Source organism: Trachurus japonicus, chromosome 14, assembly GCF_045865225.1.
Source record: "Trachurus japonicus isolate A0001 chromosome 14, Traja_1.0".
NCBI classification, from domain to species: Eukaryota; Metazoa; Chordata; class Actinopteri; order Carangiformes; family Carangidae; genus Trachurus; species Trachurus japonicus.
Window position 1 is genome coordinate 15522243 of NC_140920.1, and position 20147 is coordinate 15542389.

The 20147-nt window shown below is 39.3% G+C and overlaps 2 protein-coding genes across 3 annotated transcripts; both read left to right on the forward strand.

Annotated features, from left to right (window-relative positions):
• The first annotated feature begins 3268 nt into the window (after window positions 1-3268).
• On the forward strand, window positions 3269-8190 carry casr (calcium-sensing receptor). The gene is made up of 6 exons (XM_085797959.1): window positions 3269-3581; window positions 3669-3975; window positions 4170-5003; window positions 5090-5320; window positions 6549-6672; window positions 6783-8190. Exons 1-6 carry the CDS (start codon window positions 3397-3399, stop codon window positions 7916-7918), a joined length of 2817 nt encoding a protein of 938 aa, XP_085654085.1. The 5' UTR covers window positions 3269-3396; the 3' UTR covers window positions 7919-8190.
• Window positions 8191-10073: 1883 nt separating this feature from the next.
• On the forward strand, window positions 10074-17699 carry b4galt4 (UDP-Gal:betaGlcNAc beta 1,4- galactosyltransferase, polypeptide 4). 2 transcript variants are annotated; one of them, XM_085797961.1, is made up of 8 exons: window positions 10074-10088; window positions 10371-10476; window positions 11461-12007; window positions 12667-12899; window positions 13838-14025; window positions 14178-14300; window positions 14409-14513; window positions 14625-17699. In XM_085797961.1, the coding sequence occupies exons 3-8, from the start codon at window positions 11746-11748 to the stop codon at window positions 14758-14760; spliced, it is 1047 nt and encodes a 348-aa protein (XP_085654087.1). In that variant the 5' UTR covers window positions 10074-10088; window positions 10371-10476; window positions 11461-11745; the 3' UTR covers window positions 14761-17699. The 2 variants fall into 2 exon arrangements, with proteins under 2 accessions (XP_085654087.1, XP_085654086.1); XM_085797960.1 differs by lacking the exon at window positions 10074-10088 and having other exon boundaries at window positions 10148-10476.
• The last annotated feature ends 2448 nt before the right edge of the window (window positions 17700-20147 follow it).

The window sequence follows — 20147 nt, forward strand, 5'->3', positions numbered from 1 at the left end:
GGAAATTAACAAGATCACCTTACTGGTCAAATATCACCTATAAATATAGGCGTTTATGGTGTTCATTCCTACACAGTGCAACTATAGAAATATTGTTGGAAAATAACAAAAAAGAAATCTCCTACATTTGTTATTGCTTGTAATTATTTCATGTCATCAGTCAGCTATTTACTAATTCATTATCTTAATTTTTTTTCAAATTTCATGGTGTACAGTATCAGTGATTCATGAATCAGTTAATATCTTTGTATTTAAAGGAAACAGCAAAACCTTTCACTTTGAACTTACTTTCTATCCTAGCTGATCACAACCAACAGACAATATGGATATTTAGGCTAATGATAAATAAAGATATTCTTACCTTTTCAGTAGAAAGCAGCAGTGTGTGTGACCGTGTTTTGATCTGCTCCAGACCAAACTATATGTGAGGATAAACCCAGTCACCATGAACTCCTCACAGCTCAACATTTTTGACACATTATGTTACATTTCAGACATACGTGCTATTTCTGAAAAAGACAAGATCTGAATGATTTGTGAGAAGACACTGCCGGGGCTTGTCAAACAATGTTTTACACTTCACGGGACGACTGATCAAACATTTAGTTGGTTTCTTCATTTATGAAAAGATGAGCATCAAAACTTGTGAAGCTTTTTGAAATGGTTGGTCGCCTCTGCAGGACACTCCTGTATGAATTTATGGGAAAAATGTAATCATTTTCTAACATTTGAAATAAAAAGATTTCCGTCCTATACACAATCAAATGAAAAAATATGCAAACTAAACCTGAAACTCATTTAAATCAAATCATCATGACCTGTATTTCTGTCACATTGAGTCAGTTTTGTCATTTGTAATTTATGCTTCATCGTTTTATTTTTTGCTCCAAACAAAAACACATTAAAATGGTCCATTAATTGCACTTTTAAAATAACTCAAGCCTGAAGCCTGTCCAGACCCGATGTAAAGAAAATACATCTCTCTGTATCTATAGGCTTGTCAGATAATAGTTTCTGTTTGAATTAAAATTACTTTATAAAGTACAACAATATGGGAACAGCAATATCTGGAAATATCAATCAGTAATAGTTGAATACATATATTAAAACCCTCATGAAAATCCTGCTTTTTTGTGTTTGTTCACTGGACTTATCCTCCACATGAGGGCAGTGTTTTCAGCTTTGTGAATACAAGCTCTGGAAACTTTAAAAACTTTCTCCTGTTGCTGATCAAGCAGCTCTAACATACTGCAGTGTGTGTAGCATTCATGATTAGCTTTTCTCTATTTAATCAAACCCCTGTCATTTCCACTAGAGAGTTTTCGTCTAGGCTCTAGACATAAAATAGCTCATCGAAAACAAATAGTAAAACTGAAAAGAAAATTTAGAGGTCAGATTTTATCTTTAACCTCATAGGATCTCATACATGTGTGATGTCTCGTCTACATATTGTTGGGTTGGGACACGGGTGAGTCAACACGCTGTAAACCAAAATTGTTTCCGTTGGAGACATCTGCTCAGCAACAAATTGAAGACTCGTCCATCTGAGCATGAGGAGACAACTAATTGTTTGAGGAACATAATGGTGCAGACCGTTGCTTCCAGAGGCTCCTGGTAACATGCTGCTGCTCTGCTGGTCAACGCCAGATTGAACCTGCCTGGAAAACTGAGCAGTGGACGATAAGCACATGTGGCCTCAAGAACGACTTAGGGAAACTACACATGTCCCAAGAGCAGTAAGAGCCATGTTTAGATTTCATTGATGAAATGAACATGGTTATGTTCAACTGTGGATGTGTGATTGAAAAGAGATGAATATATGAGTATATGTGCTTGAAATAAGTGTTAAATTAACTTAAAGGCCCCCCAAATAGGAAAATGTAACATCTGTATAGATGAAGGCAGGTACATGGTTGTAACCCTGTAATGTTGTAGTAATAGTAGATCATTACTAGTGAAAGTCACTCTCCAAACTCACTCTCTGCCACTTTGGGTTGTGATCGACTTTGGTTGAGGAGGAGTGAACTGTGCATAGACTTCATTAGCTGAAGGAAATGGACTACCCCTCTCTCTGTTAATGATTCATCTGCAGAAAGGGGTTCAGAAAGAGAAGCTAAAACCATTGTCCAGTAAATTCATTCAGCGCCCTGGATTTTTTGAGAAAAGGCTCAAAAACCAGAGTATAACTGCAGATCGACTGCTTCAAGTGAATTTGAGAGATACCCAGAGTTCAGGTGGTGAGTTTGATCCTGTGTTATTGTCCATGTTTGATGCTTTAATAGTTTTACCGTGGGAGTTGGAAAGCACTAAAGAACAAGTATAGAGAACTCCACAATAGTCAACTAACATTTTAATTCAGTCTAATTTAAAACAGATGATAATATTACAGTCTTTGATTGTACGTTGCGAGAAAATTGTGAAATGTCATCTATTTTTATTAATTTGGAAGTTCAAATAATGTGATTTGTATTTTTTTATTGTTAAGAAGACTCGCTTAATTCTGTAACTGGACACTGGATATTACATTATTGTATTCTCCACTATAATTTAATCAAACAACTTTAATATTTTTTTAATGCTTTCCATCAAAAATACTGGCAATTAATTTTTTTTTGTTTTTACAGTTGTGTCTTGAACATCTCTCAATAATGGTTAATGTAGCAAGCAGTGGCTCTTACAGGCATTAGTAACTTCATTATCACAGCTCTGCCCCAGCATTTTTCCAGCAGTATTAGCCAGATGCAGCGAGGCTGCTATGGCTTTTCTCCATGGCGACTTGGTTCACTGGCCACAGCGTGAGACCAAGCATTTGCAGGAAGGAGGGTCATTAGAGTGTGACTTCACTCTCAGCTCATGTAAATCCTGCTTCTATTTTAGGTACAGATGGATATTTCAAGCAACATGACCGCCCCCGTTACTGAGGCGTTAAATGTTCAAATTCATCTCTTTTTAGAAACAGTGCAACAAAAGTCACCTCAAAAAACAAACAAACCAAACTCTTACAAGACTTAGGTAACTGAGTAGTCTTGTTAACAGCCTTAGGTCGTGTTGATTTCTAAAAACCAATCTGACCTAATTTAAATAGAAAAAGGAGCTCAGTGATTGGAGTTTCACACTACAACAACATTGTGAAAATAATTAATCTAAATATCTTGAATGATCAAGAAAATTAAAAGGAGTCTAGATTATTGTTAACCAAAATATGTGATTGTGGCCATTTTGATTAAATGTCATAACATGTTTGTTTGTTTTTCATTTCTTTCTACAGGTAGTCATTGTTATCGGTGCAAACATGACTTACACAAAACAGTGCATCAGGCAGATTGGTGGGACAAGATAATATCTTCACTCTGAGAAGTTGTGAAAAATATTTCTACCCATTTGAAAAAAAGAAAAATGAAGCTGGTTCTGTATTATCTGATACTCTTGGGATCCAGTTATGTCATTTCAAGTTATGGGCCACATCAACGAGCACAGATGACTGGTGATATTTTACTCGGAGGCCTTTTTCCCATCCACTTCGGTATTTCATCCAAAGACCAGGATCTTGCTGCCCGGCCAGAATCTACACAATGTGTCAGGTAATATTTGAGTCTGGTTTGTGTGTTGACAGAAAAATATGACTGTGTTCAGCTCTTTTGAATTCATGCCATGTCATTTTTTTGCAGGTTCAATTTCCGCGGTTTCCGTTGGCTTCAGGCCATGATTTTTGCAATTGACGAGATTAACAACAGCAGCACTCTCCTGCCCAACATAACTCTGGGCTACAGGATATTTGACACGTGCAACACCGTGTCGAAAGCCCTGGAAGCCACTCTTAGTTTCGTGGCCCAAAATAAGATTGACTCCCTGAATTTAGATGAATTCTGTAACTGCACTGATCATATCCCATCAACCATTGCAGTAGTAGGAGCCGCTGGATCTGCTGTCTCCACAGCAGTTGCAAACCTACTGGGTCTTTTTTATATTCCTCAGGTAAGTGACTAAACAGCATCTCTGCCAGTGGACAGAAATTATGTTTGCATTCAATTAACTAGAATATAACACTTCCTGGATGATTTATCAACACAATGAAACAAACCCCTGGATCGTTGACCAAAGATTAATTAACACCAATGAACGAGACACAATGAAAATCTGATAAATTAACTCTGTCCTTCCTGTTTCAGATCAGCTACGCCTCATCTAGCCGTTTACTGAGCAACAAGAATCAGTACAAGTCCTTCATGAGAACCATTCCTACAGATGAGTACCAGGCCACAGCCATGGCTGACATCATCGAGCACTTTGAGTGGAACTGGGTCATCGCTGTGGCCTCTGATGACGACTATGGACGCCCAGGGGTCGAGAAGTTTGAGAAGGAAATGGAAGAGCGAGACATCTGCATTCACCTAAATGAACTTATTTCTCAGTACTTTCAGGATCATGAAATCCAAGCTCTGGCCGACAGGATTGAGAACTCCACCGCCAAAGTGATTGTGGTATTTGCCAGTGGACCAGATATTGAGCCTCTGATCAAAGAGATGGTCAGAAGGAACATCACAGATCGTATTTGGTTAGCCAGCGAAGCGTGGTCAGGCTCCTCCCTTATCGCTAAGCCAGAGTATCTTGATGTTGTGGCAGGGACCATTGGCTTTGCTCTGAAGGCAGGGAGGATACCTGGCTTCAAAGAGTTCTTACAACAGGTCCAACCAAAGAAAGACAGCCACAATGAATTTGTCCGGGAGTTTTGGGAGGAAACCTTCAATTGTTATTTGGAAGACAGCCCGAGACTGCAAGAAAGTGACAGCACTAGCTTCAGGCCTTTGTGTACTGGTGAGGAAGACATCACAAATGTGGAGACGCCGTACCTGGACTACACCCACTTTCGAATATCCTACAATGTGTATGTTGCAGTGTATTCCATTGCACAGGCCCTGCAGGACATACTCACCTGTACACCTGGACATGGACTTTTTGCCAATAATTCCTGTGCTGATATAAAGAAAATGGAAGCATGGCAGGTAAAATACTGCATTTCCTATGAAAGCAATTGTATACCTAATTTCTTCATAGGCCAATCATTCAGATGTGTTATTCCACCTCTCAGGTCCTGAAGCAGCTCAGACATTTGAACTACACCACCAGTATGGGGGTAAAGATGCACTTTGATGAGAACGCAGATTTGTCAGCCAACTACACCATAATCAACTGGCACAGGTCTGCTGAAGATGGCTCTGTGGTGTTTGAAGAGGTTGGATACTACAACATGCATGCTAAGAGAGGAGCCAAACTGTTCATTGACAAGACAAAGATCCTGTGGAACGGCTACAGCTCAGAGGTCAGTCACACTGGTTTGTTGCGGGTGTTCTCGTCAGTGTGCATTCCTGTGTTTCCTGTTATTTAGTGTGTGTTTTTTCACTCTCCTGGTCTGATATCCTTAGAACAGTCAGCAGGTAATCATAGCAAGGAAGGAAAACATTGAAAGCAGCAGATAAAACTAACATACTTTTTTGTTTGTTTCCATGACTCCCCTTTTTTCCGGGAAAGCATCTTACAGCTAAGATTATCATAGCACAAAGGCCTGAGGTTGTCTTAGCCTTTCGGTTCCATCAACAGATTTTTCTGACTACTTGGGGCTGTAGAACAAGCAGCAAACACAGCAGTGAAATATCACAGCCGTATGAAATGGTTCTGGTGAGCATGTTTGCAATCAGTTACAAATCTGACAGGAATGGAACAACATTACCAATCAACTGGGGTCGTGTTTGTGTCCACCTGGTGATTGAAAGTCCAATATTCACTCTCTTTATAGCCCTATTTCTTTTCCACCAACTCCTGAGAGAAATTATCTGGCCTTTTAGATGCTAAATGCTCCCATGTGTTCATTAGCTACTTGCTAGCTTTGTTTGGGCAGGTTGCATACAGCTATGTTTAATCACCACCAAAAGAGCATTAAGGGAAATGATAATGAACCAAACCATATATTTGAGGGATTTTAAACCAAAACATTGAAATTCAAAATGCTAAAACTCTTTGTGGAGCTCGATGAAATTACAAAGTTGACACTTTGGGTTCATCGCTACAAGTTATGTGAAGCTTTAAAGGGACAACGAGGAGTTTCTAATCGGTTATAAAAAAGTCTCACGTTAATGTGGATGAATCTCCGCTACCCACACTTGTTAATGGGCCCATTTTCGATAAATATATCGTTCTGTCTCTATCGTTATTTTGTTACTATTAGTGGTGGCGGAGATGCTGGTCGAGCCGACCAGCGTTTCTTTACTTTCAGTTTCGCAACGAGTCATGAGAATAATGTAGCTGAATCGCCGTTTATGGTCGGAACTACGACGGTATGTGAACCTCTTTGAACCTCTGACTTTAATTATTGATGAATGAAAACATGAGTCCGTCTTGCGCCGGTCAAAAGAATTTTACGGTGTGCGCGGAGGCTCATAAATGTAGTGTGAAAACGCTTCGCTTTTCCAAAACTCCTCGTTGTCCCTTTAAATTGTACATTACTTCCATTTAAATCACTTTTCTGCTTTTTGTCATTTCACATCCTACAGGTGCCGTTCTCTAACTGCAGTGAGGACTGTGACCCTGGCACAAGAAAGGGGATCATAGACAGCATGCCAACGTGCTGCTTCGAATGCACCGAGTGCTCAGATGGAGAGTACAGTAATCATCGAGGTAAATAAAGAAAATCAAACATTAACACTCTCACTCCATGTTATGTTGCACCCTGCTGCTATTACAGTTTTAATACACTATTTTTTTTTTCATTATTATTATTTACACAGATGCCAGTGTTTGCACCAAGTGTCCAAATAACTCCTGGTCCAACGGGAACCACACGTTCTGCTTCCTGAAGGAAATTGAGTTTCTCTCCTGGACAGAACCTTTCGGCATAGCTTTGGCCATATGTGCAGTGGTGGGTGTTGTCTTGACAGCCTTCGTGATGGCAGTCTTTGTCAGATTCCGCAACACCCCAATAGTGAAGGCCACAAACCGAGAACTGTCCTACGTCCTCCTGTTCTCACTCATCTGTTGCTTCTCCAGCTCTCTCATCTTCATCGGCGAGCCGCAGGACTGGACGTGCCGTCTACGTCAACCTGCCTTTGGGATCAGTTTTGTTCTGTGTATCTCCTGCATCCTCGTGAAAACGAACAGAGTACTTTTAGTATTTGAAGCCAAGATCCCAACAAGTCTCCATCGTAAATGGTGGGGATTGAACCTGCAGTTTCTTTTGGTGTTTCTGTGCACGTTTGTCCAAGTCATGATATGCGTGGTTTGGCTTTACAATGCCCCTCCTTCCAGTTACAAGAATCACGACATAGATGAGATCATTTTTATCACCTGTAACGAGGGCTCTGTGATGGCTCTTGGGTTTCTTATTGGCTATACATGCCTCCTGGCAGCTATATGTTTCTTCTTTGCATTTAAATCACGGAAGCTTCCAGAAAACTTCACAGAAGCTAAGTTCATCACCTTTAGTATGTTAATATTCTTTATTGTTTGGATCTCTTTTATCCCTGCCTACTTTAGTACTTATGGCAAGTTTGTTTCAGCTGTGGAGGTCATTGCTATACTGGCATCCAGTTTTGGTATGCTGGCCTGTATCTTCTTCAACAAGGTCTACATCATCCTCTTCAAACCATCCAGGAACACCATCGAGGAGGTCAGATGCAGCACTGCAGCGCACGCTTTCAAGGTGGCCGCCAAAGCTACACTAAAACATAGCTCAGCTTCAAGGAAAAAGTCCAGCAGCATCGGTGGATCCTCTGCCTCGACTCCATCCTCATCTATCAGCCTCAAGACCAACGGCAATGACTGTGACACAACTTCAGGAAAACACAGGCCAAGGGTGAGCTTTGGCAGTGGAACAGTTACTCTGTCCTTGAGCTTCGAGGAGTCGAGGAGGAGTTCTCTGATGTGATAGCTTATGAGTGGATGATGTGTCCAATTTTAGCTTTATCACTCCCATTAATACAGTGTGTTTTGGACTTTATTTTTTAAATGTATTTACATGTAGACTTATTCATCTCCCTGTTTTCTTAATATATTTTGTCATAAAGATGTTTCACTAGAGAACAACATCACTCCTGCTATAGACTGTAATGTACCTGAACCCTGTGAATCACCTACAGTATGTAAACTAAGCCTGCTGATAAGAAGAGAACATTTTGTACAATTAAAAATATCACATCTCTTAGTTGTTGAGTTTTTTTCCTTTGAGGAGCTGAGCGTCACTGACTAATTGACTGTGGAGGTACAGTCACTCTGTGTCCAGCACAAAGACCTGGCTGGTGGCACAGAACAGCACTGAACCAGTGGACAGCACATGCTCTTCAGTCGGGTGAGCGAGACCACAGGAAGCATGAGTCACGCTGTAAATACACAATTACTGGATGTCGACTAAATGTTCCATACTTGGTGATTACGTCCTACTGTGGTCAATCACAAGACTACAAAAGAAATGGAAGTGCAATCCCCTCAACATAACACTGTAAAATCCATACCAGCTGAAGAAAACAATGAACACGCTGGTTGGTAGAGGTCTGCAGGACATTTTTAGTGTTTTTTCAGAGAAGTGTCTTTGTTTGCTTTTCACAAGTATCTAACAACTGTAAATAGTGCAGGCCTATCTCACATGTTAATGTCAGTCTTACTATCGGCCCACACCACACAGACATGTCTTCACAGTAGTGAGGAGGTATGGGGAGGCAAGAGGAGGAGATTATTTATTCTACCCCTCCGATTGTTACTGTAACTGTGAAGCTTTTAAGCTTTTAGTATTTCCTGGGTAAAATAGACTTCAAATAAATAAGAATAAAATAATAAACCTATTGTAACAGTATGAAAGGGGCTGATGATTCTTTGTTTGTTTGTGTTGAAAAATAAATTCAAATTTTGAACATTGAACTTTTACTTGTTATATTTGTCCATAGGCTATTGTTTGATCATGCTCTAAAAATATAGGTGAAAGATTTGAATTTGGCCAAAGCTTGGACATTTATAGCTCAACAATGCCACCCTAGGATTTGAAACAAAGGAAAGTTTACTAAGGAAACATCTGTAGCAAACTCCACATCAAAGATCTTTCCAAAAGTTGGGCCTAATGTCTCCCTATATGAAGGAAACTGTTTAAAATAAAAACTGGGTAAAAAGGCATTGGAGGACTGCAGCACCTCCCACATTGTTTAACAAGATGACATGCTGAGACATTCACAATCATGGCTGACCACCTGAGCAGGCTGGAGCAGCTGCACAACTACATCTCCTCTGTTTTGCAGGAGGAAGACGTTTATCCTCAGAGCCTGTGGAGTCCAGCAGAGACCAGCATGATGTCAGTGTCTGAACTGCAGTAAACAGTGAGACAAGATTTTGGAAGAAGTTACCAGGAAGGAAGCACTGAGTGATGGGAACGTGATGGGAAGAGGAGTCAATTTCCTACAAGGGCTCTACTGTCCTGTAGTTTTTCAGATGAAAAAACACAAGTGAACACACAAAAAAATAATTATTTTCCATGTTTTTGTTTCAAATCCCTCCACTTCTTCTTTAAAAGAGCAACTTATGTTAAAACACAAATAGCCTAGTTTTAAAGGGCCTGCACCAGTGATGATGATGGTGATTTTAGCCCCACCGTATTAAGCAGTGGTTGTTCGAGTAGTAGCGACAATTATTTTGAAACCTATTAGGCGGAAGTACCCGTACAACACATGCTGCATGTTTTGATCTTAAACAAGCCACCCTAAAAATAACATCGACTTCCTGTTTATTTCTGCCGCCTTCAAAATAAAAGCTTTAAAATAAACGCCCATGAACGGTGGTCACGGCTAAATGTGGGAGATACGCATAATCATTTTACATGTTGTCAGATACTTAACATTTATTCTTATGAATACATATTACTATTACTTTTTGCTCCCCTTCGTCAGAGACGTTCTATAGCCTATTGTATTGCCTAGATTGGACTTTGCCTTCGTTCACTGTCTAAGCTTTTACTTTGAAATACATCCAGCAGATGTGCGTGTGTTTATGTCGCTTGACGGTGTGTTGTCGTTTGGTGCTGGGTTGACAAGCTGTAAAATTTGCTTTTGTATGAGGTAAGCCAAACCACACCTCTGAGTGATGAGGACAGTTCACGCTTTCCACTGAATCAAAGTTGTACTGTGTTTAGCCTCCATCATAGGCGTCCCGCTAAAGCTCATACTTATTTTTTTTGTTAATTTTTTTATTTTTCATGCAGCACTTTACAGTAACTTAACGGCGCTATTTCCGCATTTGTCAGCAAGCTAACAGCTCGGTAAAAAACCTGAAGTCTATGGGGTAAAAACAAACGAGTTTATATGGGCACATTAACAGCTGGTTCACGGTGCAAATTACAGCTCGGACAGCCAGGACAGTTTGGAGGAGAAGGACGGGGAAGGAGGTCGAGTCCTGCCCGGAGTGTGTGCACCAACAACGGCGGAGGGAGGCTGAGCGCTAGCTAAGGTTAGCACGACACTGTCCCCCCAGATAACGTTACAGTATTATCAGCAGCAGCAGCACGGGGCGATGGAGACCAGAGAGGGAAGATACAAGCTTTAACATTATTATTAAAACGTTTTCTTGGTAGAGAAAGCAGCCAAGACATTCAGCCATTACTAGTTAAATGTGTGAACGGGTGTTACTATCATAACGGTTATTATAACGGTTCTCAATTAATCTGCCTTCAGATAGGGAGCAGTTAAGACTATTATTAGTAGTAACTTAGTCGTAGTAGTATTTATTCATAGGCTGATGTTCACATAAGTTTTGTTTCATGTTTTGTCAGTGTTGATGTTCAAAGCTCAGTTTTGTGCCATTATGATAGTGGTGAAACTACTAGCTAATCGACACATCAAAAAAAGGCCTAACTGTTATTAGTTAGTGGTCGATAACAGTGATTATCAGTCATTACCATGGGAGAATATAGATGATCTGTTTTGTGTTTTCTTTATATATTTATTTGTTTCATTTAAGTTGATTCATTTGGATTATTGACAGATGTTTTGATAACATTAATAGCCACGAGGCTTAGTTAAAAGCTTCATCAGCTGAAAGCCCTGTGAGATAATAGTAGTTACGTGAGAAGGTTTTAGTTTCATAGAGGACGAGAGAGGAGAAAAGTGAGACTAACCAGCCAGGTGTGTGATACTGCACTTTGTTTAGTGGAACGGAAGAAGACAGGTGTACAGTTACTGAGTATAAAATTACTTTTCAGAAAGGCCCTATCAGCGCTGTGTAAGAGAATGAGTGTCTCTCGACAAAGTTGAAATAAAGACACTTAACCCTGTGTCTTTGTTTGTTTTCTGGGGTAAAGTCTTATCTGGTGTTTTGTTGTTATAGTTTAAACCTGTTCTGTTAGGGTGTAGTTGCACAAGAGAATGTGGAAGTAGGCTTATCAGATCAAGATCAATGGTTTGTAACACGTCCTCTCTGTTAATCAATTCACAGGGCTCAGAGAACGACAGTTTTTGGCCTCATCACCTGAACCTGGATTTGGAGGATTCAGCGATGGATTTCCACCAATAAGTTTTTGTTACTTCACAGGGATCATTTCATTGATTGACTGTCCAGATCAGCATCATGTTTCATCGCCATGGGATGACTGGTCATTGTGTCTGTGGCTGTCAGTATATTTGCTGAAATGTCCCACATGGAGGAAATATCTTAACTATAGCTCAACAGTGTCTATAGTTTTCATTTTTCACTGTTTCACATTAGCAAAGTCAAGCAGCGATGGGCTTCTGTTCGCCTGTGTGCAAGGTTTTGCGAAGGGGGAAGTATTTTTTCGTGCTCCTCCTCTCGCTCTCGTTGCTGGCGTGGATAGCTACGTTTTCAGGTGAAACAGTGAAATCCATTCAGGTGTCCTCCGCCACAACCCAAACTTCAGTCAAAGACGACAGCCTGAGGGATAAACTCAACTCTTGGACCGCAGCACCTGCTCGCTTAGATACTCCACCACCAAAAGGCGAATGCCCTCAGGAGTCACCACTGCTACGTAAGTGCACTAACATGCAGAGGTGACAGTGTAATGGTGTGTTATGTGGCCTTGACTTGATACATACATACAGATAAATAGTCATCTTGTCATAAATAAATTTAAGCTCTGGTTTACAGTTCTCCACCTTACACTGTAGATGAAACAGTGATAGAGTAGATTAGTTAACTTCCATCATAGAGAGGTTTATTTGAATCATTAACCTGTGACGTCACGTCAGTTAATAAAGCGAAGAGGTTAGTTTCTCAAAATCGTTGCTGGGACATTGTGCCACTCATGATTGTAAATGATTGAACAACATTTAAAGGTTAGAAAATAATTGTAATTAAAACTGGCAAACCTGTCAAAAAAAATGCCGTTTCATCGTGACTGTTGTTTTCTGTGATAAAGAGTTTGATTTATTACTTGCTTAATACTTGCAAATTGGATTTGCAGCTGCGGCACGTTGTCTGTTCTGAATGGGCTCAACAACAAAGCAAAAGAAATAGTTTGAAATTACACAGTTGCGAAGAATGTTTCAAATTGTGTATTCAGCAAAGCCCCATTTAAATGTGTTTTGCTCCGGACTTTATCTGCTTACTGTGTATTGAATCACAAATAGCACAACGATCACATAAGACTCAGATTTCTGTTTATATCTGTTAATTCAATTTCTACAGAGGGAGCAGTGAAGCTGTCCTTTGAGTCCTCTCTGAAACTGAAGGATGTGGAGAGCGAGAACAAAGGAGTGACTGATGGCGAGTATGAGCCCAAAGACTGTGAAGCGAGGCAGAGCGTAGCGATCCTCATCCCTCATCGCAACAGAGAGAGACACCTCCTCTACCTCCTGCACCACCTGCACCCCTTTCTGCAGAGGCAGCAACTACATTACGCTATTTATGTCATCCAGCAGGTACTACTCCGCATTAAGCACATATGAAATCAAATGATCATGTCAGGAGTTGAATTCATAATCATTACAGATATTAGCGGTTGTTTTAGCTTTAGTCAAACAGATACTAATATGCCACCAAATCACATCACAGGTCAAGGCCACATTCTTAATAATTAATATAATAATTGATTATAGAGAAAAGAAGGGACATCTTATTTTTTCAGGGTGGTGACCATCTGGACAGGAAGGAGGAGAAAGGCAGAAAGAGGCTCAGCCTGGCCGCTCATGTGCTTGACAGAATAAACAAACAGTCAGACTGGTGTAAAGACCAACATGGCTACAGTGTATATGCTGGTAGAATGGCAACTGGTATGAAGCCTGAAATTGTGAAAGAAAAGGGAGCTGAGTGAAAGTTAAGGTGTGGCTCTGCCAACAGAAAGTTTTTTTTCCTCTAAATAATCGGCCTATTTGTCGGCCAGCTGTTCTCATATGGGTGTGTTGCTACTGGTGACATCGACTTCCAATGATGCAACAAGTGATGCACAAGGAAACAAGTCAGGAAAAAACTTGTTCACATGCTAAAGGAAAATCATTTGCCTACTGAAAAATGTTCTTAGTAATCCAACGGCAAATGATTATTATCAATCAGCAAACCACAGAGCAGGTAAATGCAGGATTACATGAGAACGAGTGGGTTTAAAAGAGACACATGAAAGCAAATAAATAAATAAATAAATTTCTTTTTTGACTTAGTTGTGTAAAATATCTAGTTATGTTTTATTTTCTGTGTGGTCGTCTGGTTTCATGGTGCTTTGAAAATAGAATCATTAAATTACTTCAGATTCAATTGGCAGGAATTATATAATTTCTCTGAGCTGCAGCTGTTCTGTACTGTACTGCTGTTCATAAAGGACTATATCAGATGGTGATTTTATTCTGTTTTCTGTTTTTTACAGGCTGGCAGTGCAACCTTTAACCGTGCCAAGTTACTAAACGTTGGGTATCTGGAGGCTCTGAAGGACTACAGCTGGGAGTGTTTCATCTTCCATGATGTGGACCTGGTCCCAGAGAACGATCACAATTTATACGTCTGCGACAAGCAGCCCAAACACTTGGTAGTGGGCCGCAATGCAACAGGATACAAGTGAGTATATGAGTAAATGAGACTAAATTCCTGTCAGTTGAGTCAGCAGTTAAACAATGTGACGTTAATGGACTCTGGCTGCTCAGGCATGATTTAACTTTGATATCATCTTTATACTAAACCATTTTTTCCATCTGGTCTTCAACTCTCAGGCTGCGTTACAAAGGCTACTTTGGAGGAGTCACAGCCATGACCAAAGAGCAGTTTCTTCAAGTGAATGGATTCTCAAACATTTACTGGGGTTGGGGGGGTGAAGATGACGACCTTCGCATCAGGTACTTTAAGATGGACACAAGTGTAGATAGTGTTTAAGACGATTGGTAGATTGGTGGTGGTGCATAATCCTTCACTCATTCTCTGGTGCTTGTTTCCGTGTCCCGCAGGGTTGAGCTGCAGAAAATGAAAATTGTGCGGCCGCCGGCTGATGTAGCTCGCTACACCATGGTGTTTCATAAACGGGATAGTGGCAATGAAATAAACAAGGACAGGTCTGTAAATACACGGCTGCATCAGCATATTTTAAAGTCAAATAAATGTGTGGATTTTGATTTGTGCTGTAATTTGAATCTTCACCGTGAACCTTTTTTTTTTCCACTCAGGATGAGGTTGTTAGGACGAACACCACAGGTATGGAGAAAGGATGGACTGAACAGCTGCTCCTATAAGACTCTGTCGGTGGAGAGACTGCCTCTGTATGTGAATGTTACTGTGGACATTGGTAAGCCACAGAGTTGAGATTTCAAACAGAAAGCTGTGACCAAAAATATTTTATGTGTTTTCCACAGTATGTCAGGCCTCTGAGTGCAGACGAGCACAAAGTAGGCACACAAAATGCACATTGCTTGGATTAGTTTACATGATTAAAATTAGATTCAAATGGCAACCTCCTTAGCTGGTACATATTTGCACATTTTTGCATATCCTTCCTTATTTCTTTATACTATTACCAATGTTGTCTGAGCAGCTTTCAAAGAACAAAAAGTTTTATTTTTCTTTCAAGGAATGAGCGGCTTAGTTGAAATAACGAAGTCAGCCACAAATATTCCTGGTATTTAAAATAAGTTGCTAAAACATCCAGCTGTTAGACTTCCGTTTATTTATGCATATGCCTTATTATTTGCCTGTGTGATATTTTGCAGCATAAAACATGCTGTTTTATGAAGAGCCTGGAACATATGGACAGTGTGCATTTTGTGTGCTTCATCCTGTGGATACCTGGACCGCCTACAGTCCTTACACACACAGGTGTTGTCACTTACTTTACCTGAGCAGAGGATTTATAAGCCAGATAACAGAGCACCAGTGTAGGTTTGCAAGTCGATACCGTTGATTCCTTTAACTCAAGGCAGTGAGCGACGAGTAGAGATGTTTTATTCAAAATGACATTCAATGAGTAATATGATATAAAGTAAACACTGGATCTGTTCACAAGAATAATATAATAATAAAAATATTATATTTTAGTGCTACTATAATTTATTCAAAATTACAGCAACAGATTTTTACAAGACGTATAAGACAAGTAGTTACCCCCTCTTAAGGACTTGGATGTAATTAAGCTTTTATTTTCCCACTCGACAAAAATAATACAAACAAATTCACTTTTTTAAAGTTTGGTCTAAATTCTGGTGCTCATTCTTAGAGGACAAAGTGAACATGAGTGAAATTGAGTTACATTTAATAATCCTCATCTAAAACTTGCCGTTAATATTACTGAAAGTGAGTCAGAAATACAACATACTTTTTATGAGTATCTGGGACAACATACAGTTTTACATCAGTCCTTCAGTGGACAATTAATGAACCTTGGGTAGAAAAACTCAAGGACGACTAAAAAGCAATAACAATATATGAAAGAATGATCATATTAGGTGATATTCAATTTCAATATGATATATAGGAATTAGTTATTGATATTGGTTAACTATAGGTTAACCAATAGGTTCACATTCACAGCAGACCTTTTACTTGTGACAGCAGGAAATTCAGGTCAAAAAGCTGAAATGGGCTCAGTTACATGACATGCTGCCTTGTTGTTGTTACATATGCATTTCATGCTATCACATTTCAAAATGTCAGCTGTGAAAAAGCTCTGGTAGAAGGCTTAAATTGTTTCTGCTCCTAAATCTCTGGCTGCTCTACAGTAAACCTAAATAATTGTTGCCGTTTAAGCATTACTAACTTGGGCTGCCTTGAGCCAAATGGCTTTAATTACAGAGCATGAGAACTTAAACTCCTTTGACTGAACAATGTTTTTGTGTTAAAAAATAGTTCTTTGAGCCATAATATCAAGATCATTTCTCATACTGCATGTTTATTTTTTATATTAGGCCTTACATGCTTAATTTTTAAGCAGAAATTAATGGGTGGTGGGTTCCTATTTATTAATGTAACTTTTTTTATGGTAATTGCAGTCTTTTGAGACCATCGGTATAAATCCTTCTATTATTATACATGAAGAATTTTAGTTGAGAAAAATCTGCATACTTACTTTGTGATCATTGCATGCTGCTTAGAAATGTGTGTCTGATACACTCATATCAAATTTGTTAACATTTATATACATATATGTTTATGGTAGCTAGCTACTGGTGTGTTACAACTACAATGTTGTGTCTTATTTCCGTCCAACTTACTTAAAGACTGAGCAATACTACACTATACAGAAGCATAGGCCCAGTTCAGACCTCATATTAACATCTGTCTCAGGTGATCTGAATACAAGTAGTCAGCTCTAAGTACTCATTCAGATTCATTCAGAGATTCAGGAACCAAGATCCAGTCCCTCAGAGTTGGTCTGGACCACATGTGCTCAGATTTTTCCAGCACTGAGAATGCAAATGTGTCCTGGCCACATTGAAGCGCCACCTAGTCCACTGACCTCCTCTGACACAGTCTAATTAGACCGAGCACAATTTCATCATGAACCATAAATATTTGTGTATCAGACTGGCTGAAAACGACAGTATGTACCTGTTTCTTTGTATATAACACGAGAAAGTGAGATCCATCGAAGTGAGCACTCATGATCGGATCACTGGAGACACATGTTAATATTAATGAGTCTGAACAGGGCCATAGTTACATTTTATTTGAGCCATTCATCATTATATTTTCATTTTCATAACTTTTTAAACCAGACCTTCATAATAACTACAGGTTGCTCTTAAGAACAACATTTTGTGTGTGTGTGCTCTTAGCACTGTTATACATGTATATTATACCTGACCAACAGTTTTCTATATTGTTTGTGGCCTGACTGATTATTACATGGCCGCATCTCCACTCATGACTGAACCTTTTGTTTTCTACTTGTTTAAAACTTTGATATGTGAAAATACTCTACATGCACAAGTTAAAACTACAACTTCTTTTGTAAAATGATCAAAACAAAGAAAATTTGTGGTAGTGTTGTAGCATCAAACATTTGACTGACATTTTTTTTATTTGTAATTTATATGAATAATTGCATTATATTCAAAGTGATGCCGTATAAACCCGAAAGAATGTAACCTGGTGGATTCATTTTGAATGTTTGTATGTTGGGATGTGTCATGTTTTGTTTGTATTGAAGGGAGAAGCCTGATCATAATTGAGGAGATTATGCATTTCACTTCTAATAGGATTATTTTCTCTTTAGAAGACATTTAATAAATAGTATTTTTTCTTAGAAATTGTCCTGTGGTTTTTGTGTTTTCTAGGGGAAGCGTTTACAGTTTTGGCGTTTAGCTTATCTAATGACAAAGGCACCTCGGTATAAACAGTTTGTTGTATTTATGTCGGTCTGAAGTGCAAAAGTAACAGGCCAGTTTAAGATATCCGCTTGTAGCTTGTTACCTGCGTCACATCTGATTATTTGGTGGTATTAATTCAAACTACACTGTATATATCTCACCAGCAGCTTTACATGTGCCCTTTCACATGGATGGCTTCAGGATACAAAGAGCCCCCCTCTAAATATCTCCTCCTTGTTCATTTAGAATATATATAGTATGTTGTATAACAAGTACAGTCCTAGAAAAATGGCAATAGCCTGCAGTGCATAGATTTGACCAGTAGAGGGCCTTGAGAGCACAACCCACTCTTGGAAAAAAATCTTAGGTCTCATGTCCTTGTTAATTACAGAACAGTCAGTTTGATTGGCACACAATTTGTGCAACATTAGCTTTATTGAGTCATGGTGACAAACTGATTGTATGTTATTTGGTTAAAAGGTAGGAGGATGCTGAACACAGCATGAACCAGATTAAAGAAAAACAGCAAATTAAAGCTAGAGAAAGATTTTAAAAAAATATATATATATACATGAGGAAGTTACTTTCCTCATAGAAGTGTATTTTATCAACAGGGCACAAGGGTAACACGTCAATGGGAATAAATGGGTTACTGTGCTATTTTATTGTCCAGGATTTGAAAGTGGATTCACTGTTATTTAGGAGTGGTGCATTGTTATGGCTTAAATTGGGTTGAACATTTAGTTGGTGAATGAAATTTGTTCCTCACGTTCCCTCTGTGACACATTGTTGGCACTGTGTCATAGGCAATGGCATCCCAAACATGACCAGGCCAGAAACATACTCCAAATATGGTCAGAGGTGTCTCTTCTAAAGTCACACAGGCTGAGCTGCACAATGGTGGGACATATGTTATCTTATTGGCTTCCTGTGCAGATTAGATTGTTACACACAAATTATTTGTTGAGATAATTACATCAAAGTAAATAAGAAGTCTAGAAAAGTTTGTGGGTTTAAAATTTGTTTCCAGATGTTTAGGGGTTAGGGGTAATCTTTCAATTTTTTTTTTAGTTTTACATTGTAATGAGTTTGCTCATCTTTGAATTAAGTTGTTTATATTGACAGATGTTTAAATATATATATTTTTTTACCTTCAAATCAAACAATCTTTTGTCTGTCTGCCTCTTTTGAAATGTCCACTTTCTCATACTAACAGAAGCTACAGTAAATTATGCTGCAGATCTACCAAGACATTTCAACCCTCTGAGGACATGTACTAAAAGTTAAGGACAAGAATAAACCCTTATTATTCTGATACAATGAAAAGTCTTCTCAGCACGAACAGACTTTTTTTTCCCCTTTTAACCAGCGTGCAAAGAAAGAGCGGGATGGACAGAATGATGTCATCTCCTCTTCCTATGGTGCAGAAAGAACGCTTTGTCTTGTCGAGGCCAGACCAAGTCACTAGTTCACATGTGACATTCGCAAAACACTTTCAGCACAAAAATATCAACACTGCATGTCAGAGCGCTTCTATGTTACAAAACAGCCAGTGGTGTTTACCATCTGTACTGTATTGTTTCCTGCTTGTAAATATAGTAACCCTTGTATCTGAGAGTGTGAGAAGTCACCGGTGGGATGTTCATATCTATTTACAAGAGCAAAGGAACATAATAATCATGAATGGAAAACCAAAATCTTACTGCTTTGGATTGCAAATAATTTGCCAAAGACAGAGAAAGATTTTTTTTTAGACTCATTTAGCAAACCATGTCAAATTATTGCATGGCAGTATTGCAGGGTAGCACAGCAGCTCGGTGTGTTAACACTGCACAGCAACAAGACCCGATCCTATCTCTGCGTGCTCCAGTTTTCTCCCAGAGCACAAAAACATGCAGGTCAGGTGAACTGGAAGCTCAACAGTATGACGCTTGTGTCTTTGCATGTCAGTTGCTTTTTGTCTGAGTCACTAAATGCTGTAGTGGGCTCATCTATTAACCTGAATAAGCACAAGCAGATACAGCAAATGGATGGAAGATGTGTTTTAAAGTCAAAAATATTTTTCTGAAGGAAAACATAAAACCCAGGCACGGCCTTTAATTAGAAATCTTACCCAGCATACTTAAAGCTGCTAAAATTAACCAATTAACATTTTCTATGAGCACTGGATCACATGACTGTTTACATCTGAGTGAGGCCACTTGTAGCGAACAGGCCACATACAGTCATTATAGACCCAACTGTGCAGCTTCTCTCAGCTGCACTGATCGTTCCAGCGTCTGTCAGCTCATTGTTTTGACTTTCCGGCCTGCGACCGTGCTGCTGTGGTTCAGTCACACGGCTCTCATCAGCATTGTGTTTTGGACCCAACAGTCGACAGCGACACAC